At 62.0% G+C, this 25,620-nt stretch overlaps 1 protein-coding gene across 6 annotated transcripts in view; it reads left to right on the top strand.

The window, feature by feature from the left end:
- MAST3 (microtubule associated serine/threonine kinase 3) overlaps positions 1-25,620 on the top strand; it is a 55,715-nt gene that overhangs the window by 7,539 nt on the left and 22,556 nt on the right. For 2 of the 6 annotated variants that reach the window (XM_053297855.1, XM_053297857.1), the window contains exons 2-7: positions 912-943; positions 20,576-20,664; positions 21,336-21,408; positions 23,101-23,121; positions 23,559-23,637; positions 24,089-24,249. In XM_053297855.1, the coding sequence (XP_053153830.1) occupies positions 912-943; positions 20,576-20,664; positions 21,336-21,408; positions 23,101-23,121; positions 23,559-23,637; positions 24,089-24,249 (455 nt within the window). Of the gene's footprint in view, positions 1-911; positions 944-3,242; positions 3,482-6,361; positions 6,440-13,037; positions 13,162-20,575; positions 20,665-21,335; positions 21,409-23,100; positions 23,122-23,558; positions 23,638-24,088; positions 24,250-25,620 lie in introns of those variants that run through there. The other 4 variants (XM_053297853.1, XM_053297854.1, XM_053297856.1 and 1 more) reach the window with 4 other exon arrangements.

Here is a 25,620-nt window from a genome sequence, read left to right on the forward strand (position 1 = left end):
GGGTCTTTCTCCCTGGAGACGCCGGCAGGGACTGAATCGGGGACCTTCTGTGTGCGAAGCAGGTGTTCTGCCGCTGGGCTGGGGCCCCCTCCTGTGCTAGCTAGATAGCTAGAGAAACACCCTCGTGGGAAAGGCGTCTAGAAGGAGGATGACTGTCATGGCTGGTCTGCTTGTAAGTCCTGGCGGGTGCTGTGCTCAGGCCGGCAGCAGTGGCTGGACGCCTCTTTGCGGGGCTTGGACACAGCCAGTGGGTGGGAAAGGGGAGCTGGCAGCAGCCTGGGGTTGCCAGAGCTTAGCCTGGGGCCTTCAGGGGACTCTTGAAAACAGCCAGGGAGCCTGGAAGAGCTGCTGCCGGCTGGTGATACGATACGGCGAGCGATACGGCAGATATTTATATACTGCTTTTCAACAAAAGCTCCCAAAGCGGTTTACGTAGAGAAATAAATATGAATGAGTAAATAAGACGGCCCCCCTGTCCCCAAAGGGCTCACAGTCTAAAAAAGAAACACAAGATAGACCCCAGCAACAGCCACTGGAGGGATGCTGTGCTGGGGACGGAGAGGGCCAGTTGCTCTCCCCCTGCTCCATAAAGAGGAGCGTTTTGCAGGATTCTGGGGGCAGTGTGTGTGTGTGTGTGTGTTTCCGGGCATGACTTTAGTCAGAGCTGGCAGCCCTCCCCCCCTGCCCGCAAGAGCCCAGGGAAGCGGGTGTGATTCTTCCCTTTCTTGTACCCTCACAAGCACCCTGTGAGGTAGGTAGGGTGGCCAACCCTGCAGGACGGGCCTAGCGTCTCCAGGCGCCCCTTGAAAGCAGCCCTGGAGGGAGGCTGGGAAAGCTGCAGGCAGAGGCAGCAGTTGCAGGAAGCCCCCTCCACAGCCTGACACTCTCTCTCTCTCTCTCTCTCTCTCTAGAAGGAGCTGAGCCTGCCGCGCCGAGGAAAGACGTGAGTAGGGGCTGCCTGCCCAGCTTCTCCTTCTGATTCCGCCTCCATGATGGCTCTCTCTTCATCCCCCCTCCCCTGAGTAGACCACCAGACCCAAGTGGCTCCACCTAGCCCGGCTTCCTGCTTCCAACAGGGGACAGCCAGATGCTGCCAGGGAGCCACTCAGGAAGGCAACAGCCCCCTCCCCATCCCTATTGTTTCTCTCTAGCACCTGGTGTGCACAGGTAGACTGCTTCTGAACATGGAAGGTCAATTTAGCTGGCATGGTGAAGGGCATCTCAGCATTCAGTTGGCTCTAACCAAGCGTCTTTGAAAGCTAGTGGTCATCACCACGGCTTTTGGCAGTGAGTTGTGTATGTCTATTATGAATTGTGTGGATGAGGGGCTCTCTCTTGCCTCTCTCGAAGCTACTTGGTCTCTGGCAGCTTCTCCTTGATATTCCCTGTCTGTATATATCGGGGGGGGTAGTACAAGAGGAACCCAGAGGCAGGCAGTTCCGAAGAGCGGTGATGGCTTAAGGTATCTTGTGGGGGGCAGGAAGGGGACTGGGTTGCCCTCCAAGTGCATTGACGTTTCGGTGTGGCATCAGTCGGGAACAGCAAGAAATAATATGAGTGTGGGGAGAGATCTTGGAGGTCTTCTGGTCTGGGGTTCTCAGGCTTGGCACTGGGGTAGGGGATGGTGGAACTGTAGTCCAGAGGCCCCAGGTTGGGAACACTGTTCTAGAGCAGCCCCTTCTTCGGGGCAGGAAACCAGCCTGCCCGAGATGACGGGGGTTCCGTGTCAGGCAACAACACTTCCTCTGGGTCCAAAGTGATTTCATAGCAGGGAGAGTCCCAGACTGGATTTCCGCCATGAAAGGAGTCCGAGGTCCTGCCGTGGTGAGCGAGTCGCGTTCAGACCCCCTTGCAGCGCGGCCTCCTTGCGCCACTCCTGCTCTGCGCCTCGTCCTGGAGACGCTGGCCGGGAGAGGCCCTCCCCGCGTTCCAAAAACTGGCGTTGACAAGTTGCTGAGCCGGAGGCTGTTGGGAAGGGGGCGATCGTGGCAGGTGGACCTCACCTTTGGACCCGCTCTGCTCTTCGGTGTTTTAACGCCTGCCATGGTTCCTGTGTGCAGGACTCGGCTCCTGGGGAAATGCTGCCGGGGAGTCGATTCTGACCCCACGCTGGAGAGTTTCCTCCTAGGCGTGTTGAGAGCAATAGCTCAGCCCTTCTGCTCCGTCTCTGGGGGTTGTCGTCGTTTTTAGCCTGCAGCCTGCTTGTCGAGAAACCGAGGGGTCTTGGGGAGCTGAGTGGGACTCTGCGCGTGTTCAGAGTGCTGTTTGCCTGGTCTGAAAGGGGACACTCGCTGCTGTAAATGACACTGAGCCCACCCCCGGTTGAGACCCTCACTCTGCACGTGTCTAGAAGCCCATTCGTTCCAACTGGTTGACTGAGTCTGGCATCCCGTTGCCCCCAGTGGCCAGACAGACGCCTCTGGGAGGCCCGCAAGTTTGGTGTGAGACCAAAGGCTCTTTCCCCCTTGGTTTCCCCCTGGTCTTAAGAAGGTAGAGTGTCTCTGGGCATGGGGGCTCATGGCTATCATAGCCCTCCCTAGCTTCTGTCAATATGTTGGAGCCTTTGCAAAGAACACCAGACCCTTTTGTCCGGTGGCCTCTTCTTCCCCACGGTTGCGAGCAGAGACCCCCTGGAAGCCCCCAAACAGGCCCTCTTCTCTTGCCCGCTTCCTCACATCTGCTGTTCAGAAGCAGGCTGTCCCTGAACATGGAGGCTCCATGCAGCTCTGGGGTTGGCAGTCCTCTTCCTCCTCTGCAGACCTGCTTAATGATCTCTTAACGAGCCCTTCTCGGTCAGACCAAAGAGTCATCTGGGCTCGGGGTTCCTTCCCACTCTTGGGTCCCCAGATGCTGTCGGACTACAGCTCCCATCAGCCCCAGCAACCCTCTGTGCTTGCCCCCCCCCCCGCCGCATAGAGATAGACTACTTCTAGCCTCCGAGGTTCCACCCACCCACCCTCGCTCCCTTCCCCCTTCAGTTTCTCTGTGTGACTTGCAAGCCTGCGGGGCAGGAGGTGGCCCTGTCCTGTGGCTGCGAGTTCCAGGCGCCCGAGGCTCCCTCCTCCGTTCCTCCCGGAGCGCCCACCGGCTGCTGCCAGGGTCAGGGACGGAGCTCTGCCCTGGCCGGGGGCGGCGGCAGCAGCAGCTTGTGCGCGCCCGGCTGGTTGCCCGGCTCTGCCTTCCCTTCCCCTCCAGGCAGCGGGGGAGGAGTGGAAGGTGGGCGGCGGCGGCGGCGGCGGCGGGCAGAGCGAGCGCGCAAGCCAGCCAGAGCCGCGCGGCGGGGCGGGAGAGCGTCGCCTGGTGCGCCGGCGGCAGCAGCAGCAGTAGCGCGCCCCGACTCGCTCGGGGCTGCAGGCGCGGCGGTGGCGCCGTCGGAGGAGGAGGAGGCGGCGGCGGCGGCGGCGCAGGGTGGGCGCGCCGTCGGGGCAGCCATGCAGGCGCGCCGGGCCAGGCTCAAGATCCCGTCGCTGACCTTGGTGGAGTGAGTGGGGAGGGGGCGAAGAGCGGGGCCAGGGGGCGGGAGCACGCCGGGAGGGCGGCCAGCCCCGGGGCGCTTGGGGCGGGGGGGGGAGGAGAGGCGTCGTCGGGGGTGGCCGGAGCGGGGCGCGCCGGGCTGGGCATCCTCCCCGCTCCGCTCAGGGATTCCTCCTTCCTTGCTTCCCATCCTTCCTCCCCCCTCCGCTCTCTCCCGCCCCTCCCTCCATCAAGGGGTCTCCAGTGACGCATGTTTGCGGTTGCCAGGGAACCGGAGGGGAAGGGAGGGGGCGGGCGCTTCCCCCCGCGGGGCCGGGGGCTTCTCCTGGGCGTCCTCCGCTCCAGCAGCGAGACATCCGGGACCTGGGTCGCCCCCGTCCCCACCCGCAGGGGTCCCCTCGGAGCCCCTCCGCGCTTCGGCTCGCTCCCGCGGCCTTTTCCACCGCTGCAGCAGGACTGGCAGGAAAGGAGCGAACGGCTGCAGCCGCCCTGCCAGGCCCCCGCCCGCCACACGCCCCCCTCCCCAAGCCCTCGGTGCATGCCTGTGGCGGGGGGGGGAGCAGCGGGGAGGAGGGGGGCTTCGCCTGGTGGTGAATCTCTGCCGGCTCTGAAGAGCCCCAAGCCCATGGCATCCTCCTCATCCTGAGGGGGCCTCTGAGGACGGGCAGAGTGCCTTCCCTCTCCACACCCGGCGACTGCAGCCAGTCTCCCCCCCCCCCAGCCTGGTGCTTTTGAAGAGACCTGAACTTCGGCACCTGCAAAGCCTCCAACACCTGCCTCCCCCGCCCCCTCCCTCTGTGGGGTGTTGCCACGTCACACCCCAAGCACAGACCCTCTGCCCACTTGCTGGCAAGGGCGGCAGGGGGCGTCAGCTCTGCCCCAGCTTCCACAGGCCCCTGTGCTGGGGCCCAGCCTGCCTCTGCCCCTCCTCTAATCCCTCTGCCCCCTTTTGCACAACCCCCTCCTGGGGGGCTTGTGAAAGTTGGGGTTGGGGTGGCGGTGCTGGTGGGGTTTCCTCCACCCTGAACCCAGATGCTTGCAGTCTTGTGCTGGTGACTTGAGGAAGGAAAGGGAGGCACTCTGTCCATTCTCAGAGGCACCGTGGTCACATCTTAGGAACATAGGAAGCTGCCATCTACTGAGTCAGACCCTTGGCCTGTCTAGCTCAGTGTTGTCTACCCAGACTGGCAGCGGCTTCTCCAAGGTTGCCGGCAGGAATCTCTCTCAGCCCGATCTTGGAGATGCTGCTGCCAGGGAGGGGACCTGGAACCTTCTGGGTTTCACGCCTCCAGCAAAGCCTGCTGCTGGGTGGCTTTCCCTCAGCCTGGATTTCACGAGAGGCTTGGTTGTTCAGCCTTCGGACCCAATGTGGCCTGGATGGCCCCACCTTGATCTCCCCAGGGTGTTCCCCCATCTTTCTTCCCCCTTCCAGACCCCCTCCACCTAGGCACAGCAGGCAGCTTCCCCAGTTCCCTCCATGAAAGCAGTCATTTTCCAGTGACTTCTAATTGTTTAGATGTTTAACCCCTGCTAACTTGGCAAAGAGGCACCTTTTAATGTGGTGATTCTCTTTATTGAGCAGGGGGAGAGTAACTGGCCCTTTCCACCCGCAGCACAGCATCCCTCCAGTGACTGTGGCTGGCGCCTATCCTACATTTCCTTTAGATTGTAAGCCCTTTGGGGACAGGGCGCCATCTTATTTATTTATTATTTCTCTGTGTAAACTGCCCTGAGCCATTTTTGGAAGGGCGATATAGAAACTGTAATAAGAATAAGAATAAGAATAAGAATAAGAAATAGAAAAAATCACCAAATACAAAGATCTACACATTGAAATTGAAAGGCTGTGGCAGAAGACAACCCAAATAATCCCAGTGGTCATTGGCGCCCTGGGTGCAGTTCCCAAAGACCTTGAAGAGCACCTCAACCCCATCAGGGCCACAGAAATCACCATCAGCCAATTACAAAAAGCAACTTTACTAGGAACAGCCTATATTCTGTGATGATATCTATAATACGAGCAAGAACACTGATAATAAAATCCAGCCATCCCAGGTCCTTGGGAAGGACTCGATGTCTGGATAAAACAAACACCTGTCTGACTGTATAAACAAGAAATAATAATAAATAATTGTGACCGCCCACCCCACCTATGGCCGCTTTCAACAGGTGCATTTAGAAATAAGCAAATAAACCGTTTCCCAGACCGGGGGCTGAGGTCACAGGGATGTTGTCTGGATGCATGGAGCAGTTCCTCCCAGGCGGATGTCACCTGGGGAGAGTCCGGCGGGCCCAGGCAGGCGGAGGGGTTGGGGTGGGGAATCAGCCGCCCTGCCACTCCCACCCTGACCTCTCTCCTCTCCTAGCGCTGGGACACCCAGAGGTTTGACTCTCTGGCCGGCCTGGGGCGACAAGATCGGGCTGCAAATCCTGTCCCCACTGCTAAGGAGTGGGGGGTGGGAGAAGCCGTCCTCAGCCCCCACTCCATAAATGGGGAGAACCCCCTTGCCCTCCTTCCTGCCGGAAGCCAGCACAACTCTGTCGGTTTGGCTTCTGCAACCCCCAGGCAACGTCCATCTCTTGGGAGAGGACCAGCCCGCACACTGCGTGGTTATTGTACTAAAACTCCCGGCATCCTCAGCCGCAGTGGCTGGATGATGGAAGTTGTAGTCCATCGTCTCCTGGGGACCCCAGGCTGGAGGCGCGCTGGTTGTGCGCGAAGGTGGGGCTGGGGGGGCCCCCCAAAAACCCACCCCCTTTCTTCCACCACCCCTTCTGCTGCTCCCCCTTTCCTGACGGGTGTGTACAGAGGAGGGGGTGCAGGGAGAGCGCGGCACTCTTTGACATGGCTCAACACCCTCCCCTCTGGTTGCCTCTTCCTTTGCAGTCTGTCACCCGGTAGCCAGAGTCCAGTGCTCCTCAGCCCCTGCAGTCCTTGCAGCCCCTTGGCCCTGCATCCCTGGAGGTAAGAGGGCGGGGCGGGGGGCACTTGTGGGGGTGGCTGGGGAGGCGGTTCCTTCCAGCCCTCTGAGATGAGACCACTCGAGCCCAGCCTCCTGTTTCCAAGAGGGGACAGCCAGATGCCTCCAGGAGGCTCACAGAAGCGAGGCAGGAGCCCTTCCCCTTCGGTCTGCCCCCCAGCTGCTGCTGGCATTCAGAGGTACACATAGCCATTGTGGCAAACAGCCAGGGATAGACTCCCTTTTCCTCCTCCTCCATGTCTGAATCCCTTTCAGAAAGCTGCCCAAGCCAGTGGCCATCGCTGCATCTTGTGGCTGTGAGTTCCATAAGCTAAAGCGGCCTTGTGCGAAGAAGGCCTGTCTCGAGTCTTGTCCTGAATCTCCTGCCTATCCATTTCATGGGGCTTCCCTGAATTGCAGCATGATGGAGGAGGGAGAAATTCAGTTCTCTTTTACGTTGTGGATTTTTATATTTGAGTGCCGCTTTATGGTAAGAACAAAAAGTCCAAAACATTTAGCAGCAATGAAAATGGTTCTTCTTTCTTGCTTTCTCCACCCCATGGCACGATCCACGTCCTCTCCCGGGCCTCAGGGGCCTGCACGGTCTTTCTCACCTCCCTCCAGCGCAGGAGGAGGCAGTCCGTGGTGGTTCTGCCTCTCCAGATGCCAGAAAAGGGCCCCCTCGAGGCTGCCCCAGAGGGAAGCTACTCCCGCTCCCCCCGCCATGGCTGGGGTGGCCCATTTCCACGTCTCTCCCTGCTCCGCAGGCCAGGATGAGGGGCACCCAGCCACTGTGGGGCGCCACCGGGGTTGGCACAAGCTCTGCCCCCTTCTTCCCCTGAGCCAGGCCCCCCTCGGGCGGCATTGCTGGACAGATTAATGAATAACGTGACCTTCTCTGGCGGCTCTTTCTTGGCAGCCTCTGAGCAACAGGAAAAGGTGAACAGGCGCCTGGGATGGAGTGGGGGGAAGATGAGGCCAAAATGTGGGGCGGGAGCTTCTGAAGAGGCGCCCCACACTTGCCCCCAGAGGCGCAGGCTTTCCCAGAAACTTGGTCCGTGTGTTGTGGGACAAGTTGGCTCCACATTTTTCTCAAAAGATGCACAACCCCAGCTGGCAGCCGCGGTGGGTTTGGCAAAGGGTGGGCGATGGATTCTCCACCGCTCGGGCAGGCAGAACTGGCAGCGTCTTCTCTTGCCGGCAGCTTCTCTGGGTCTCCAGCATGACGACTGAGAATGCCGGTTTATGCCGAGGGTGGCTCTTTCTGGAAAACCAAACCAAAGCGGCCGGGTGTGAGCTTGAATTTGTTGGGGGCCGGCCTGCTCCCTGCACCTGCCGCCTGAGTCTGTGCATTCGGTTGTTTTAAGCATTCAGCAGCCCACATTCTGCAGGGGACCTTTTGGATTCAGTCCACAGGGTGGAGAGTTCAGCTCTGTTGTTCATCCACCCAGTTTCTTTCTTTCCTTCCTGGGTGACTTACAATAAGTGCACAAGAATCCGGCCAGTCTTTATACCCCCCCCACTAAGAAACAGAAGTGGGGTGCGGGTGATTTGAGCCCCTGGGAGCCCTCCCCATCGAGGAATGTGGCCTGCGGCCAGGCGCTCCTCGCAGCATTCATTTAAAACCAGAGTCCTCCTCCTCCGGGTCTGGAGGGGGGGAGGGCGCCGTGGAGGGAGCTGTGGGGCAGAGGCCTTCCGGCCAGCTGGAGGCTGCTGGTGGGTCCTGGCCTGATCTGAGGTGGGCTGTTTGGAGAGGGAAGGAGAAGGTGGGGGGGGGAGAGGAGGTTAGATCCGAGACCGATTCTGCTGGAAAGACCCTGCCAGGACGGCTTCTGGGCTGCACACGTCTGCAGGAGTGCCTGCAGATTGCTGCCTTCCCTGATGTGGTATTTTGGGCGCAGAATTCCTGAGATATTTTTGAAAGGGAATGCGAGGGGGCGTGGCTTCGGTGCCCCTCCCCAGAGCAGCAAAACCCCCCGTGAATTGTGCAGAACTGCGGCCGCAACCCCGGCAGAACCTGCAATGCCACAAAATAAGACAAACAGATGCCAAGCTGCCCATGATTTCTCTCCAGGTCACGGGATCCAGCCTTTGTCGTCTGCCACCCCAGGATCAAAAGTTTCTATTGCTGGAGGACGGGGTTTTAATTCTGGGAGAGCAGGCAGAGTCAGCAAAGACCACTTGGGGGTCCCATGTTGCAGAGCAGGGTCGGGGGGGTGTCAGTAGTTGAGTCTTCCAGGGACAGGTCAGAGGCCACTGAACCAGGCAGGCAGGCTGTCCTCCCCACCCCTCCCCTGCAGCCCTGGGCCTGTAACATGGGGGCACGCACCCCCCCCGGGAGGGCAAAGTGTTTCCTGCCCCGTGCCCAGCCAGCCAGGTGTGGACAGTTGTGGGCTCTTGGGAGACCCCCCCCCCGGGCAGTGCCAGGAGAGGCTGCGTGGCCACCTTCCTCCGCTTGCGGCTGGCCCAGAGAGGCCTCCCAGGCGGCTGCCGCCATGTGAACTGCCCCCCCCCCGTCAACAAGGCCCCGTAAGCCGCATCATGGAAAAAGTGAGCGCCGCTCTCCGGACTGTCCGGCAGTCCCATCGGCCAGCCGAGCTCAGGGACGCGCCTGCCTCCCCGCGACGGACGGGCAGGCGGGAAGGAGCCGGCCTCAGGAGAGGGCCCCATGGATGTCTGCAGAGCAGCAGCGAGCCCCGAGGAAGGCAGCGCGGAGAGGCCGGGCCTGTCTCTGGGGCCCTGGATCTGCTGCAGGTAACTGCTCACCCCAGAGTGGTCCTGGGGGCGGGGGTGTCAGTGCAGGGCCCCCCAAGAGCTACTGCAGGGAGGGAGATGCTCACGAGCCCTGAACGTCCACCAGCTGCAGGCAGCCCAGACCCCCAAAGCAGGGTGGCTGCTGCTGCTGCTGGCATCAGCCCGGGCCGTGGGGTTGGGCAGCGGCAACAGCCATTGCCTATGCTCAGGTTCCCACCGGCTTTGGCGGTGGGGGGGGGAGCAGATGAGAGAGCAGGGGAGGACCATCTGGCCACCTGTGAGAACGGCAGGCCGCCATCGAATGTGGCTGCGTTCCCGAGAGAGTCTGGCTCGGGAGCGAGGCTGCCGGGTCTTCTCCCCAACAGAGCAGGATCACGGGATGTGAGAGCCGGAGGGGGACCTTGGAGGCCTTCTAGTCGAGCCCCCTGGTTCCAATAGGCAGGGGGCTTGGGGAACACATTGCCACAAGATGTGATGATGCTGGCCACTGGTGTCATCGGTTTTAAAAGGGGATTAGGTGAGGAGGACTGTTTCTTTTGTATTTTCTGTCTGGCTTGCGATCCATTCATCTGCAGAGATAATAAAAGCAAAGCAACAGAATGGCAGAAATAAAATTAAAAAAACACCCAAATGATGATGGTGCTGCAGCAGTCTCCTTTTCTGGTCGCTGCCATCTATCATCAGCTATTGGCCATAATGGCTAGGTAGAGCCTCAGTCTGCAGGCGCAGTCTACCTCTGAATACGAGTTGCTGGGGGAAAGTGGCGGGAGAAGGTTGCTGCCATGTCCTGCTTGCAGGCTGCTTCCCACCTTGGGAGGGAAACAGGATGGTGGACTATCCCCCCCCTCCATGGCAGCGCTTCAGGGCCTTCTGCTATCTGTGACCTCTGGGCTAACTGGGCTGCAACACTGTATGTGTGTGTGTGTGTGCCTAGTATTTTTAGTGGGAACGGATCAGTGTTCTCTCTGATTTCCCCCCTCTGTGTGTGGATGGAGTTTTGTTCTGGGCGGCAGGATCAAGGCAGCGTGTGTGCACCCACGGATTCAGAGGGGGGCCTCCCTGATCCAACCTGAAAGCGGGATCTAAGATCAACGGAGCCGACGCGAATAAATCTGTGAGCGCACACCACTTGTGCCCACGCCTTAGAGGGAAAGGGAGGACTGGGACGGCACGAGGCACAGCCGGCGAGGTGCCCAGGGACGCTTCGCTTCGCTGGTGCGTCTCCAGGGGCCGCAGCTGGCCTGGGCTCTGGGGCCTGAATGGGGCCCCACCAGGCCTTGGGGCACGGGAAGGCCCCCCTTGGCGTGCCCAACTCCGCAGGCTCCCTCCGCCCTCTGCAGTTCCTCCAAGGTGCTCCTTGGCGGGGCCTGGGCGGCCTTTCTTTGCGGAAGGGGCGAAGGCGAGCTTGAGCCTGGCTGCCCTCTTGACCCGCCGCCTGCCAACCAAGCAGCCTTTGCAGAGACCTCGAGGGGGGCTGAGCGCCTGTGAACTCTCTCCTGAAAGGCCCCGCGCGGGAGGGAGGGATCCTCCGTGCTGAAGAGCAAATGGGCCGGGCCGGGCTTTGGCCAACTGGCAGTTGTGCCGGAGGGAGGAGCAGGAATCAATTGCTAAATCATTTCATAACAAAGGTCGCGACTGGCTGCTGGGAACAGCGCTCAGGCAACGGCGCTCTGTCGAAACCAGTGGGCGCTCGGGCCGTGATCCGGGGCGGGGGGGGACGGGAGACAGGACCTGGCTCTTGACCTGAAAAGGCGCAGCGGGCACGATCTGCGGGCAGCGTGTGCCTTGTGGTGGCCCTTGGGGGGCGCTCCGCACGACCTGGTTGTGCCCACTCCGTGCCTGGGCAGCTCCGCTCTCTCTCTCTCTCAGCCCAAAGCCGAGGTTGGGATCCTCCTGCAGGCTGTGAAGAGAAAGGGCTGGAGAGCCCCCGGGTGGGTGGGGCTGTGTGTGATGGTGGGGGGGGGAGCAGGGGCCCAGCCAGAGGCCCAGGCGTAGGTGTGCAGGGGGAGCTGGGCGGCCGCGCTCTCCCCTCTGCCCGTCTCATTGCAGGACTGGTGCAGGTGATGCAATCCGGCTGAGCGTGGCGGGCGGGCAGGGTTGCTGGTGCTGGGGAGGCCTCCGTGGTGATCCTGAGGTGGGGCTTTGAAGAGGGTCCGCCGACTTGCCCTGGGCTTGGCCCAGGGGGGCCTCGGCAGGGAAACTGCGCCAGAGGCTGGCTTGGGGGTGCCGTCTGGGTGGGCCGTGGGGACCCGGCATTCCAGAGGCCCTTGCGGCAGGGTGGAGGGTGAGCCGGGCACGGGAGGGAGCCCATGGCTCGTGGCGGAAGAGTGTGCAGAACAAGGCCCCGGGTCCCATCCCTGGCTGGGATTCAGGCAGGGCCCGTCTCTGCCCGAGACGCTGCCAGCCGGGGTTGGCAGCACTGAACGAACGGAGTGAGGCTCTGACTCAGTAGACGGCAGCTTCCTGTGTTCATAGGGGGCAGTTGCCAACACCTCCCAAATGCGTCGTCCTTCTCTCCCCCTCCCCCACCCTTCTGGGAGGAAGCCCCCCCTGAGTTCCAGGCTCTGCGGAGCAGCAAAGGTTCCAGGCCGGCCCTTGGGAAGATACACACACAGCCGGACCCCGTTGCTATGGCAAGGCAGCCCCCGCCAGTCTGCAGCCCCCGCTGGCCTCCCACCCCCCTGTTAACGCTTTGCATGGTGTATGTGTGTGTGTGTGGCCAGCAGGAGGGAGAGCCGGGGGCGGGGAGGGGGCAGAGCAGAAGTCTTCTGTGTTGGGGGGGGCACATCCGCCTCCTCTTTGGGCTCCGAGCAGCTTCTCTTCCATCTCTTCGGACCATTCGCTCAGCAGTGGCTGGAGGCACAGCGGCTTCCCCTCCCTGGCAGCACCCTCCCTCCCCCCCCCACAGCTGGCCATGTGTGGGGGGGTGGGATGCGGGGGGGGGGAGAAGCCACCCGAGCGGCCTTCTTTGGTGCTCCGCTGCTGCCAGTTGCACTGCATCATGGGCCCTGTGGTGGTAGCTGTCAGGGTTTGCTCACGTGAGGTTTCTTTGCAGGGATGGCCACCGGTTCTGCCACATACTCCTTATAGAGTGCTGGTTTTTTTGGTTTGGTCCCCCCCCCGCCCCGAACACTTTCCTGCCTCTGTCAGGGGGTCGCCCAGTGAAAGGGACAGGCAGGAGGAGATCAGGGCAGGCACAAGAAGGCCCTTTCCCACAGAACCAGGAGATTCACTGTCCTGGGATATATGGGGGGGCGAGGACATCTGCTGGGATCAGAGGCTGATTTGCGGGCTGCCAAGGGCTATTAGCCATAGTGGCTAAACAGAACCTCCAGGTTCAGAAGCAGTATACCTCTCAGTACTAGATACATCCAGAAGGGGAGAGCCTCTGCTTCTTTATGTCTGGCTGTCCCCTGCTGGAAAAAGGATGCTGGGTTAGATGGGCCTTTGGCCTGACCGGCCAGGGTTCTTTTTATAGCCTTCTTGACCTCCTTGCAGAGTAGGTAATGTGGCCAACCTGGCAGGGTTGTTTTGGCGATGGACAGGCTTAAAAACGTTGCATGCCAGAAAGTGGCCATGTTAAGTTTCTGGTCCTCGTGGAGGAGAGGGAGGCCAGGCATGCCACGCTCACGCTTCGACTCTGTCTGGATGCTCTTGGTGTTCATCACGGCGGCGGAGAATCTGCTCCGCCTGCCTTCCTCTTCCTCCTGCAAGGCGACCTCTGGGCGGGGGGAGCGGAGCGCACGTGGGAAGGGGCCAGAGGCGGGGGGGGGGCCCTCGGCTTCCTCGCGAAGAAGAAGGGCAGGAGGGGGCGCTGCGGAGTCCCTTCGACTGAGGCGGCGGGCCTCGGAGGCGACGGCGGGCGGGCGGGCCGGCTGTTGCCCGTTGGCGGCGGGCTGCGGGCGGGGGCGGCGATGTCGGACCCCAGCTGCTGGGCAGGCTCGGCGGGGGCCCTGATCCAGCGCTCCAAGAGGTACCGGCGGGGCGGCGGGCAAGGGGCTCTTGGGCCGTGCGCAGCAGTTACGCACCGAGCGCGGCGGCGGCGGCAGCAGCTGCTGCCTGGCAGGGAGGCGGGCGGGCGGGCTCTCTTTGTGCATCTCGCCCGGGCGGGCGGTGGGAGCGGCGGCGGCGGCGGCGGCGGCAACTCCGGGGGCGGGTTTCGTGCACTGCCAGCGGTGCCGGCTCCGTGAGGCTCAGCGCCCCGCGACGAGCCCCGGGTCGCTGCGCCACGAAGCAGCCTCCTCGGTCTGAGGCGCTGGGGAGGCGGCGGCGGCAGAGAGAGGCGCGCACAGGTGGCGGCGGGCGGGCGGGCGGCTTTGTCTGGGGGGCGGGCTGCCGAGGCAGCGGGGCATCCCTTCCTCCCCCCGCCGCCCGCGCCACCCTCGCGGCCCTTCCGGGCTGCCCCCCTCCCCGAGCTTTAATCTGTTTGTGCTGCCGGCCCGGAGGATTAGGGCATAATCCGCCCAGCCGGACTCCGCTGCGGACGGAGCCCGGCCATGCCAGGTCACCTCCGGACCCGCGGCGGCGGCGGCGGCGGCGGCGCTTCCTCCAACGACCCCGCCGAGAGCTGGCTGGGGAGGAAAAACCCCTCGCCGGCGAGGATGCTGATCCCCCGGCGCGGAGCGGCTGACCCCGCCCGGCAGGCAGGCCAAGCAGGGCGGGGCGGGGAGCGCTCTGCTCGGGTCTCCTGCTGCTGCTGCTGCTGCTTTGGGCCCTCCTGGAGTCTGGCCGCGGCGATGTCCTCGGTTCAGAAAGGGCCGTGCAGGGCTGCTGGCCGGGTGGCCAAAGCAAAGGGCCCGTTTCCCCTGGCGAAAGGACGTGCCCGGGGCCGCTGGAGGGTCTCCGATCTTGGGAAGGGGAGCTGTGGGAAGGCGGATGCTGGACCGGAGAGTTCTGACCCAGCAGGCCCCAGTTACACAGAATCAGTCTGTGGAACCCTCTGCCACAGGATGCAGTGATGGCCACAAGCTCAGATGGCTTTGAAAGGGACTTGGACACATTCATGGAGGACAGGGCTACCAATAGCTACTAGTCCTGATGGCTACAGGCCACTGTCAGCCTCAGAGGCAAGATGCCTCTAAACACCAGTGGCGGGACATATAGGGGCATAGGAAGCTGCCATCTACTGAGTCAGACCCTTGGTCCATCTAGCTTAGGGTTGTCTACCCAGACTGGCAGCAGCTTCTCCCAGGTTTGCAGGCAGGAATCTCTCTCAGCTCTATCTTGGAGATGCTGCTGCCAGGGAGGGGAATTGGAACCCAGATGCTCTTCTCAGAGCGGCTCCATTATCCCCTGAGGGGAATCTCTTCCTGTGCTCACACATCAAGTCTCCCATTCCTAATGCAACGGAGGCAGACCCTGCTTAGCTAAGGTGGCATGTCGCGTGCTTGCGACCCCAAGACCTGCTCTCCTCTGGTGGGCCACTGTGGGAAACAGCACGCTGGACTAGATGGGCCTCCTTGGGCCTGATCCAGCAGGGCTGCTCTTATGTCCTCTTCACGCTGGGCAAACCCCATCCCGAGGGGTGCCCAGGACCTGAGAAAGGGACAGCTGGTGCCCTGGGTTTCTGAGGCCTGGTTTCTGTCCTGGCGGAGGCCTGGCTTTTCTGGGAATGGGGTTGGGGCTGTCAGGCACAACAAGCTTTCGGTCCCCAAGGACATCCTGAATTCCCCCCTTATGAGAATTAATCACAGCACTCAGAACCTCCGTGAATCGTGAGCAGAGAGGCCGTCCTCACCAGCCCTGGGGCCCGGGGTGGTGCTGATGTTCCAAAGGAAGGAGCCCACACAGGAGAGCTGGCGGGAGGAGAGCTGGTCTGGTGGTAGCAAGCCTGACTTGTCCCCATAGCTAAGCAGGGTCTGCCCTGGTTGCATCTGAATGGGAGACTTGATGTGTGAGCACTGCGAGAGATTCCCCCTTGAGGGAATGGAGCCGCTCTGGGCAGAGCAGAAGGTTCCAAGTTCCCTCCCTGGCAGCATCTCCAAGAGAGGGATGAGAGAGACTCCTGCTTGCAACCTTGGAGAAGCCGCTGCCAGTCTGTGAAGACAATACTGAGCTAGAGGGACCAAGGGTCTGACTCAGTAAACAGCAGCTTCCTATGTTCCTAGTCTCATGAGAGCGAGCAGAAGGGTGGAGACATCCATGTCGCCCCCCGGCTCGACCAATGGCAGCTGTTCAGCTGGAACCGATCCAGGCTCCTCTCTGCTTTCTGAAACCCTCTGGTGTCCATTTAGCCCCATATCCCGCCAGGTGGGTTTGGGAAGCCCGCAAACAGACCCCCAAAGTGGCTGCGCTCAGACGTCATAGGGAACTGCTGTCTGCTGAGTCAGCCCCTTGGTCCCTCTGGCTCAGTATTGTCTGCACTGACTGGCAGCAGCTCTTCAAGGTTTCAGGCTCAGGGGTCCTTCCCGGCCTTACCTGCCAGGGAGTGAGCCCCGGGGCTGCCTGTGTGCTGAGCTGCATCCCTCCTGCAGTCCCTCACTGGACATGGAGGTTCTGTTAAGCTGTCATAATAAGAGATGAGCAGCCCCCCTTGTGAATCTGGGCAAGGGTCAAGCTAGCTGGAAACCGCTTCCTGCCGTTATAGAGACCCCTCTGGGAAGCTCTAGCAGCTGCCCTTTCCTGTCACAGCAGCAGCTGGTGCTGAGTGCCACACTGCAACTGTACATGGAGGTTCTGTTTAGCTCTTGGAGATGCTGCCAGGGAGGGGACTTGGAACCTTCAGCTCTTCCCAGAGCGGTTCCATCCCCTGCGGGGAAGATCTGACAGTGCTCACACATGTGGCCTCCCAGACCCTGCTTAGCAAAGGGGACAACAAGTCATGCTTGCTACCACAAGACCAGCTCTCCTCCTTGTGGCTGCAGGTCCCACGGGTTAACTACGCAGAAAATGGCTTGTTTGTGCCTGTCCTGTATCTCCTGCCGCACAGTTTCACAGTGGGGTGACCACTTGAGTTCTAGTCTTGTGGGAGGAAAAGTTCTCTCTGTCTGTCCCTCTTCCAAGATTTCATCCCCCTGGATGCTGCGTCTCTCACGTAGGTGTCTTAGCTGGTGGGGGGGGGGCTCCATCCTTTCCTCCCCCCCCCACCCGCCACATAACCTTTGTGCTCCAAACCCCGGGATCTCCTTGGCCTACCCTTCTCTGCACTTCCTCTGCAGTGAAGGTGCATTTAGATAACCTTGCATCTCCCCACACCTTCCGCCCAGGAGCCTTTCCGAGAAATGGAAGGAAGTGGCCGATGGCGAGTGGAGTCCAAGCCGGGCCTCTCCTTCCTATTTTCTCTTTCCTGCTCTGTAATTGGGCAACACGCCCCCACCAAAACAGCGCTTTGAAAACCCGAACCCCAAGTGTGCCCTGAACTCTCTGCCTCCCCACTTAAAACGGCCCCCTCTCTGCAATTGGCGGACGGAACCTTGTGTGGATACCAGCAGCAAGAGCCCTGAAAGCCCGGCCCTTCCCTGGCATTCCTGGCCTCCGCCTGCCCCACCGCCTCGTGGGAGGGCAGCAGCTTCCTTGCCTCTCTGGTGCTCTCTGCGGGGCGGGGGGCCTTGCTGCATCTTTAGTCCCTGCCACCAAGCGGGGTGGCTTGGTCTGGTTAAGGAGCTTTGCAAGCAGGCGGAGAGGAAAAGAGACACCACCGCTGCTGCTTCCTGTTTGCACAGGGGCTGAAAGGTCTCCGCAGAAATGTGGGTTCGGGGAGGGGAGGGGCCTGAGCAAAGCAGCCTGCAGGCCTCTGGTGCTGCTTGCCCTGCCCCCCCTCCCCGGCTTCTGGAGGACACCCCCCCTCCCGCCCGCCCGCCCGCAGGGTCGGATTTGCAGGCCCCTCGCAGAGTGCCGGCCGGCCGCCGTGACGTAACCAGCTGTGTCTGCGTCTGGCAGGGAGGGGCGGGTGCCCTCGGTGAGACGTGATGAGGCCTCCAGGGCTGTCCAGCGCAGCAGCCCTTGGGCCCTCGGCTGGCGGCTCTTCCACGGTCCGGAGGAGCCCCAAGCAGTTGCTTGCTTAGAAATACTGGTCGGCTGCTTTTCAGCAGCAGTCACACAAGAGTTCTCAAAGAGGTTTACCTGCAAAACCAAAGCTCCCGGGACTTGGAAAGGCGTGTTTGTTTGTTTGTTTATCTCCCAGGTAGGGACCAGCAACCTCTTGTCTCTGCCCTGGGCCGGCAGGAGGAGGAGGAGGAGGCTGTCTTTGGGCCGCTGGGGCTAGCATCGAGAGAGCCCCCCCCCCCGCCCAGCACCTCTCCCCTTCCTGCCCGGAAAGCTTTTTGTCCAAGCCCTTGTCGTGGCCCAGCCCCGGAAAGTGGCATCTCCTTTGGGGCTTCCGTTCTGCAGGCTCCCGTCCTTGTGGGGAGGAATCCGAGGCATGGCATTGCGCCTCCCTCTCCACTCTGGCCCTTGGCCGCCTGCTGGTTTTGGGCCAGGGGGCTCCATGGTCTGGCAAAGTCCCCGTGGGGGCTGCCGCGCATGTGCCTCTCCTGGCACTTGGCCGGCCTGCAAGGTCAGCGGTGCTGCCGGGCCCTGCGGGGCGGTCTGCTCTGCTCTCTGCTGGGCGGGGGCTGCCTTTCTCTGGCCTGCTGAGTGGGGGGGGGCGGCGGGGTGGGGGGGGGCTTGGCCCGCAGCCAGGCCAACCGTCCTCCTGACATACAGCAGGGCTGAGTTGCCCCAGGCCAGCTGGCGGAGGGGCTGACGCTCACTTTCCACTCCCGCCTGGGAGCACAGCAGCCTCGCTGGAAAGAAAGGCCTAGAGGCCCAGAGCTCTGTGTGTGTTGTGGGCTGGGGTGGGGGGTGCGCCATGCGTGTGCCGTGCCTGCTCCAGGCCTTGCCAACTCAGGGGGGAGAGACCTGGGGGAGCCCAGTTGGGACTCCCGCCGTAGCCACCGAGGCCGGCTGTTCGACCTGGCAACCCCCTTGTTGCAATCCTCTCTGGGCCAGCTCTATGGCCCATCCCCACATGTTTGTCACAGTGAGGGCCGCCCATGAATTCTGCATTGTGCAGAGGAGGAGGAGCAGGAGGACCTCCTTGTTGGGTCTGTCCTGCCGGCCCGTGTTGTGGTGTGAGCTGAGTTCTAGTTTTACCGGGGGCGGCGGGCAGGAAGCATGTGTCTCTTCCCACCACCCTTGACTTGAGAAGCCTAGGGGCAGAGGCTCCCTTGGCTCGCCAGTGGGGCTTTCTGGAACAGGTGCAGCGTGCCTTTTCCACCCGGAACCCAAACCTCTTTGGAACCGCGTGGCAAGGCTGACCTGAAGGCTGGCGCGGCTGTGCTTGAACTCTGCCAGTGAGCCGCTTGCCAGATCCTCAGGGCCGTGTGACTCGGGAGGGCCCGCGGGCTTCCTTTCCTCCGGGCCTGCGTGGTGGGCTTGATCGGTGGTGGGCTTTCATTGGAGGGGGTGGAAGGAGAGCCCCGTGGCAGGGACTGGGTCGGAGCGTGGCTGCGAGGCGCCTGCCGCTCTGTCCCAGAAGGGACCCCTGCCGGGTTTTGCTTCAGGCTTTGTGCTCACTCCAGACCTTGGACAGATGGAGGCTGTCAGTTAGGTGGCAGCAGCCGGATGGCCCCTTCTTCGCCCAGCAGCTGTGCCTAGCAACAGGCAGGAGTCTCGGCGGCGTTTGGGTGGCTTTTTGCTTTCCTCTTGGAGGTTCCAGGGACCCTGCCTCGGGGAAGAGCTCCCTCTGCCTCTCTCCCTGGCTGTTGAGGGCGTGGGCTCCTTTGGAACCGGCGTGGGCCTCTCTGCAGGGCTGCAGCAGGTCGTGTGGGTGGCCCAGAGCTTCCTGATTCCGAGGGGAGGCCCCAGGAATCAAGCAGAGCTCCTCCCCGGTTCTTTGAAGATTGGTGTCCTGCAGTCCCTTCAGGTTATCCCGGAGACTAGTCTGTCTGCCACATTGTGCACCCGTGGTAGTTTCCGGACTGTGTACAAAGGCAGCCCCACGTAGAGTGCATTGCAGGAGTCAAGCCTGGAGGCCACCAGCCTATGCCCCACGGTTTTAAGGTTATTTAGCTCCGGAAGTGGATGTAGCTGACGTATCGGCCAAAGCGGATAAAAAGTGCTTCTGGCCACTGTTTCAACCTGAAAGACCAGAGAGAGCTTTGGACCCAGGAGCACTCCCAAGCTACATACCTGTTCTTTCAGGGGGCGTGTAACCCCATCCAGAACAGGCAGATCTAAACCATCTCTCGGGTCCTGGCCCCCCAAAGTCAGTAAAGGTAAAGTTTGCCATCAAGTCAATTTCAACTCCTGGCACCCACAGAGCCTTGTGGTTTCCTTTTGGTAGAATACAGGAGGGGTTGACCATTGCCTCCTCCTGCGCAGTATGAGATGATGCCTTTCAGCACCTTCCTATATTGCTGCTGCCCGATATAGTACCATTGGGGATTTGAACTGGCAACCTTCTTCTTATTAGTCAAGCATTTCCCCGCTGTACCACTTAAGGTGGTCTCCCATAGTCAGTACCTCTCTCTTATTCAGATTCAGCTTCAGCTTGTTATACCTCATCCAGCCCATTACCGCCTCCAGGCAGGCATTTAGGGTGGTCATGCCATTACCTGATGAAGCTGATATGGAGAAATAGATTTGGGTATCATCAGTGTACTGAAAACACCCTGCACCAAATCTCCTGATGATCTCGCCAAGTGGTTTCATGAGTGTTGGAGACAGTATGGAGCCTTGTGGTACTCGCTACTTTTCTTCTTCCTGACACCATCTGGAATCTACCCAAGAGATTCGGTGGAACGGAACCACCGTAGAACAGGGCCACCCAATCCCACCTCCCTCAGGCAACCCAGAAGGATACCATGGCATCCTCCTCCTCTTTGGACAGGGGCTCCCTAGCAGGGCCCCCCAGATGCTTCTGGACTACAACTCCCATCAGCCTTTGTGGCCGGGCAGGGTGGGAGCTGTAGCCCAGAAACATCAGGGGCTTAGGATCTCCAGTGCTAGACTCAACAACACTGTGGCTTTCTGGGGGGCAGTAGGGATGTGCACAGAACTGGGCGGGGGTAGTTCGATGGCGGGGGGGTGCAGTTACCCCTCCTGCCGCATTCCCCCCACCAGTGCTCCGTTTTGGTAAAGCCCCACGGGGCAACGGTGTACCTCCCTGCCTCCCCGTTGCCGTGTCTCCCGGAAGTGACCGGAGGTATCAGACGCGCCTGAGGGGCTTTACCAAAACGGAGCGCCGGTGGGGGAAATGCGGTGGGAGGGGTAAATGCAACCTCCCCCACCCTTAAAGATGCATCCCCCCTTGCCGTCGAACCGGCAGAACCACCCGTCATTCGAACCGGTTCGGAGGCCCATAAAGGTCCTCCGAACCGGTCCGATGCAGATCCCTAGTGGGCAGGGGGTGCCTCCGGAGGCCTGTTGCCCCTTGCCTCACCCGACCTTTCTCTCTGCTTCTGCAGCTGCCGGAACAGCAACCGGAGGAGCCTGGTGGTTGGGACGCCTTCGCCCACTCTCTCTCGCCCTCTCTCCCCTCTCTCGGTGCCGACAGGTAAGGGCCCGTTGCCAGAGAGTGTGGGGAGGGGGGCCCACCGGAGCGCGGCGGGCATCTCCTCTGCGGCTGGGGAGGGGAGGCGGCTTCTTTGCCGCCCGTGGGGGGGGGAGTGGCGTGGCGGTGGGGGGTTGCTTTGGGGTCAGAGGTCAGGCCTGCGCCGAGATTTCTGGTGTGAAGAACCTGTCTCAAAGCCGGCGTCTTAAGGGCCTTTTCAGAAACCGCCAGAGATGGTGGAGAAACTCTTGATTTTGACAAGGAGAGCATTCCAGAGCCTCGGGGCAGCCACAGAGAAGGCCCAGCCCTGAGTCGCCACCAAGCGAGCCAGTGGCACAGGGCTTACACCATACTGGCCCTCCAGCAGCTTTTGGACTACAGCTCCCATCATCCCCAGCCACAGTGGCCAATAGCCGGGGATTATGGGAGCTGGAGTCCCATGTCTGCAGGCGGGCTGGTCTGCAGTTCTGGCTTTTGCGGCTGCTCCTCGCGCGCAAGGCGGCTTGGGCTCCCCTCTTGCCCCCAGCCGGACCACCAAGGTGGGTCGGGCTGGCTTGCAGCTTTTGGAGGCCAAGAAGGAGGTCGCTGTAAGGGAGCCCCGGGAGGGCTTTTTTCCCTGTGCCCCCATGAAACGCTGCCGGGAAACCTTCAGCCCCATTTCTCCCTCTCTGCAGCTGGGAGCAGCCCTGTGGACAGCCCCCGGAACTTCTCCACCGGCGCCTCTGCCAGCTTCCCCTTCGCCCGCAGGTAAGACGCTGTGCTGGGGGGGGGGAGCCCAGATCGGCTGCCAGGTTTGCCCCTGGTGGGGTGGAGGTGGGGGCAGAAATCCCAGCAGTGACGGTGAGGATGCCACGGGAGGGAGGGAACTCCTCCGGTCCAGGCAGTCCCCAGACGGAAGCCTGCCTCCGGCCTCTCCCGCTGGGACGGCGCTATTCACGCGGTTTGCGCAACCGCCCTTTGCAAACAGCCTCGTAGACTGATTCCGAATACCCCCCCCCCCACCGCTCCCAGGAGCTGAGAAGGAGCACCAAGTGGGGTGTTCTAGGAGCGGCGCTGATGGGTCAAGGACGCTTGGGGAGGGGGCTGGTGTCAAATGCCCCCTCCCAGGCCTGCGGGGTGTGTGTGTGTGTGTGTGTGGGTGTGACTTCTGCTGTGCCCGCTCTACCTGCCGCTCTTCAGAGGCCGCCTGGGGGCCACAGGGGAGGAATCTCTCCCCCGCCGCAGTCTGCAGAAGGGCTTCCTGGCTACCAGGGCCAGCCAACGCTGGAGCAGGGGGGTCCCTGGAGCAGGGGGGGGTCTCCTCACCTGGGCGGGCAGCCGGGCAGTTGCTCCTGGCTCTTCCTAGTGGCGGGCGGGGAGGGGGGGTACGAGGCCGAGGGGGGCTCTCGGAGGGAAGACCAGGGCATAGAAGGGCCCCCTCCCAGGGCTTCGCTCAAGCAGGTCCTTTAAAAGACGCATTCAAAAAGCATTGAAAGGAGCCCTTTTGGAAGGGCGGCATAGAAACTGAATAAATAAATAAAACAAAATCGGTTTTAAAATGGGTCGTGAGCAGCAGTCAAGCAAACAGGGCCAGGTCCCAGCCACCAAGTCTCCCAGGTCGTCCTTGGGAGCCTAGTGGAGATTGAGACCCCTTACAAAAAGAGGGCCAAGGGGAGTGGGCAAGGGACCTCTCGTGGGGGAGGGTGCCCCACAGCTCCGGGGCCCCCAAGGAGAAGGCCCTGCTCGCCGCCCTCGAAAAGACAACCCCCAGAGCAGAGTTTTGCTGGGTGATCTTCAAGCCCAGGGGCCGGTGTGTCCCAGGCGCCCAGCTGGAAAGGTGGCACCCTGAGCTGGCCGCATCTGCTGTCGGACTTGGGCCCTGCGTTGCGGGAGGGGGGCGGGAAGGGGGTGGCTTCAGACAGCCCCCCCCCCAGGACTGGCTGGATGCTGGGCTGGGTGGGAGGCAATCGCTCAGCCCCAGGACCCGTCTCCAGCAGTCGGGCTCAGCTCTGGTCCTCCTGCATCGAAGTGAGATCACCTCCCGAGTGCGTGCAGAGTGCATTTCCCTCAAGACCAAGAAACGGCTGGCGGCTCCCCGACCATCGGGAGGAAGCCACCTTCGGGGCGTTGCTCTGCTCTTCCGCTCCCTTCTCTTTCCTCTCGCTTCGCTCTTTTCCTTGCAAGGAACTCCGGGTGGTTTGACGAATCAGAGCAAAGCGAGGGAAGGGGAAATGGGGCAAACCTCCGCTGCTGAACTTGGACTCTGGGGAAGGCAGGGGGGCTGTGCCTAGACCCCCACCCCCCGCAAGTGGGTCCGGTGGCAGGTGGGCCGACGGCCCCGGGGCTGCTGCTCTCCAGCCTCACCTGGGCCTCTTTCTTCCCACCCTTCCCTTCTCTCTTTTGCTGCTGCTGCTGCTGCTTCTTTCCCCCCCTGGGTGGCCGCTGGCACTTCTGGGGCAGCCATGCCCCACGGACTGACAGGTAACTTGGGCTGGAGATTGTGGCTGTTGAAGGTCTCTGAGTCACCCGGCCCCCTTTTTTTTATTATTATTTAAATTCAGTCATGGAATGTTTTATTTTGAAAATGCAAACAAGCGGAAGGAAAGGTCAGGGAACCGGGCGGGGGGGGGCACAATGGAAGCGCTGGTTTGGGGTCACTGATTGCTCGCCGTTGCCGGGACCCCACACCGAGCGAGGGGAGGGTTAAACGGCCGCTGGAAAAAGCAGAAGCCCCGGCCAGCCCGGAAGTGGTGGCTGTGGCGGAATCGGAAACCTGTATCGGGAGGGGAATCTGTGCAAGCTCTGGGAAGGTTTGCAGCCCAGCGTGGAGGGGACACACACACACACACACAGACACACACACACACACACACACACACCCCCGCCAGGCTCTCATCCGCCTGCTCTTCCCTTTGCAGGGCTGACGGCCGCAGGTGGTCTCTGGCTTCGCTGCCCTCGTCCGGCTATGGCACCAACACGCCCAGCTCCACCATCTCGGTAAAGAGCGGCGCCTCCTCCTCCTCCTCCTCCTCCTCCGGCGCAGGGCCGGATGTATGGTGTGGGTGGAGCGTGGCCTGGAGATGCTTGGCATCGCCCCGGTCTTCGGAGGTGCCGCTCTGGGTGCCTCCGACCTGGGAAGGGGAGGAAGTGGTGGTGGTGGTGGCGGCAGCGGCAGCAGCCGGGGAGAGGAGGGTCGTGCGCCCCGGCCGTGCGGATCGTGGGAGCCCCCAGAGGACCGGACCGGGGGGGGGGGGCTGGGGTGTGTGGGTGCCCGGCTCCCTCTCTCCAGCCTGGCCTCTTCGCCAGGCTCCCCATGGAGGAGGGCTGGCCGGGGAGGAGCTCTGCCTCCCTCCTCCTCCTCCTGGTCCTCCTCCTGCTCCTCCTCCTGCTCCTCCTGCTCCTCACACCCAGCCTCCCTCCCTGCCCCGCTCTCTCTCCCCACACACAGTCATCGTCCTCCTCCTCCCAGGAGAGGCTCCACCAGCTGCCCTACCAGCCCACCCCAGACGAGCTGCACTTCCTCTCCAAGCACTTCCGAAGCACGGAGAGCGTGGCGGGCGAGGACGGGCGCCGATCGCCGTACTTCCGCCCGCGGTCCCGCAGCCTGAGGTATCCGCCTGGGCCGCCGGGCAGACGCCCCTCCGGGTGGGGCGGAAGGGGGCGTGGGGGGCGGGGCGGGGCGCTTCCCCCCAGCGGAGTCCGGCCCTGGGGCCGCCTGGCTCAGCAGTGCCTGCCCTGGCAGGCAGCAGCTCTTCTGGGCCGCAGGCGAGAGTCCCTCCGAGGCGCAGGGCCGCCCTCCTCCTCCGCCCCATGCTGTGACTCTCCCTCTCCTGACACCCACCGCGGTCTCCGCTGACTGAGGCCCGCTTGTGTGTGCGCGCCAGGGGGCCTGCCCTCTTGTCCCCCTAGCTAAGCAGGGTCCACCCTGGTTGCATCTGAATGGGAGACCAGAAGTGTTTGCACTATAAGATTATTCCCCTCAGGGGATGATGGAGCCGCTCTGGGGAGAGCAGAAAAAGGTTCCCAGTTCCCTCCTCCCTGGCAGCATCTCCAAGATCGGGCTGAGAGAGACTCCTGCCTGCAACCTTGGAGGAGCCGCTGCCAGTCTGGGTAGACGATACTGAGCTAGAGGGACCAAGGGTCTGACTCAGTATATGGCAGCTTCCTTCTTTAGAGCTGGTCTTGTGGTAGCAAGCATGACTTGTCCCTATCGGTAAGCAGGGTCTGTCCTGGTTGCATTTTAAAGGGAGACTTGATGTGTGAGCACCGTAAGATTTTCCCCTTAGGGGGTGGAGCCGCTCTGGGAAGAGCATCTCGGTTCCAAGTTCCCTCCCTGGCAGCATCTCCAAGATCGGGCTGAGAGAGAGTCCTGCCTGCAACCTGGGAGAAGCCGCTGCCGGTCTGTGCAGACAATACTGAGCGAGATGGACCCAGGGCCTGACTCAGTCTACGGCAGCTTCCTAGGCTCCCCTTGGCCTTGCCTCTGCTCTGCTCCCTCCCTGGCTGCCTGGGCTCCCCCCGCCCTCCGTCCCCCGCGGCTCTGGTGGGGGCCGTGAGAGGATTAAGATGCTGCCGGCCAGGCCAAGCAGCTGGGTCATCCCAGGCCGCTGGGGCAGTTGGAGATCACGCGCTCCTCCCAAGATTCCCGCGAAAAGGCGGCAGGCGGCTGGTGCGGGGTGGAGTGGGGGGGGGGCCACGGCTTTGGGCCGGTGTGAGGCGGCTGCCTGTTGAGCATGGGGGGATGCCTCTCGGGGGGTGGGGGCAAAGCCCATCTGGCAACCCCTTCGTGTGCAAACGTGTCTCTCCCCGGCAGCAGAAGAGGGGAGAGGAACTGACCCCTTCCCCGATCCTGCGGAGGCAGGCGGGTGGGGCGTGGGCAGGGGCAGGGGCAGGGGCTGGCTGGATTTCCTGGCTCTCGGAACGCTCCTGCCCTGCTGGGGGTCCTGCTGGGGGTCGGGGTCCTGGGGAGGCCGGACCCGT

This window comes from Hemicordylus capensis, chromosome 2, assembly GCF_027244095.1.
Source record: "Hemicordylus capensis ecotype Gifberg chromosome 2, rHemCap1.1.pri, whole genome shotgun sequence".
Taxonomy (NCBI): domain Eukaryota; kingdom Metazoa; phylum Chordata; class Lepidosauria; order Squamata; family Cordylidae; genus Hemicordylus; species Hemicordylus capensis.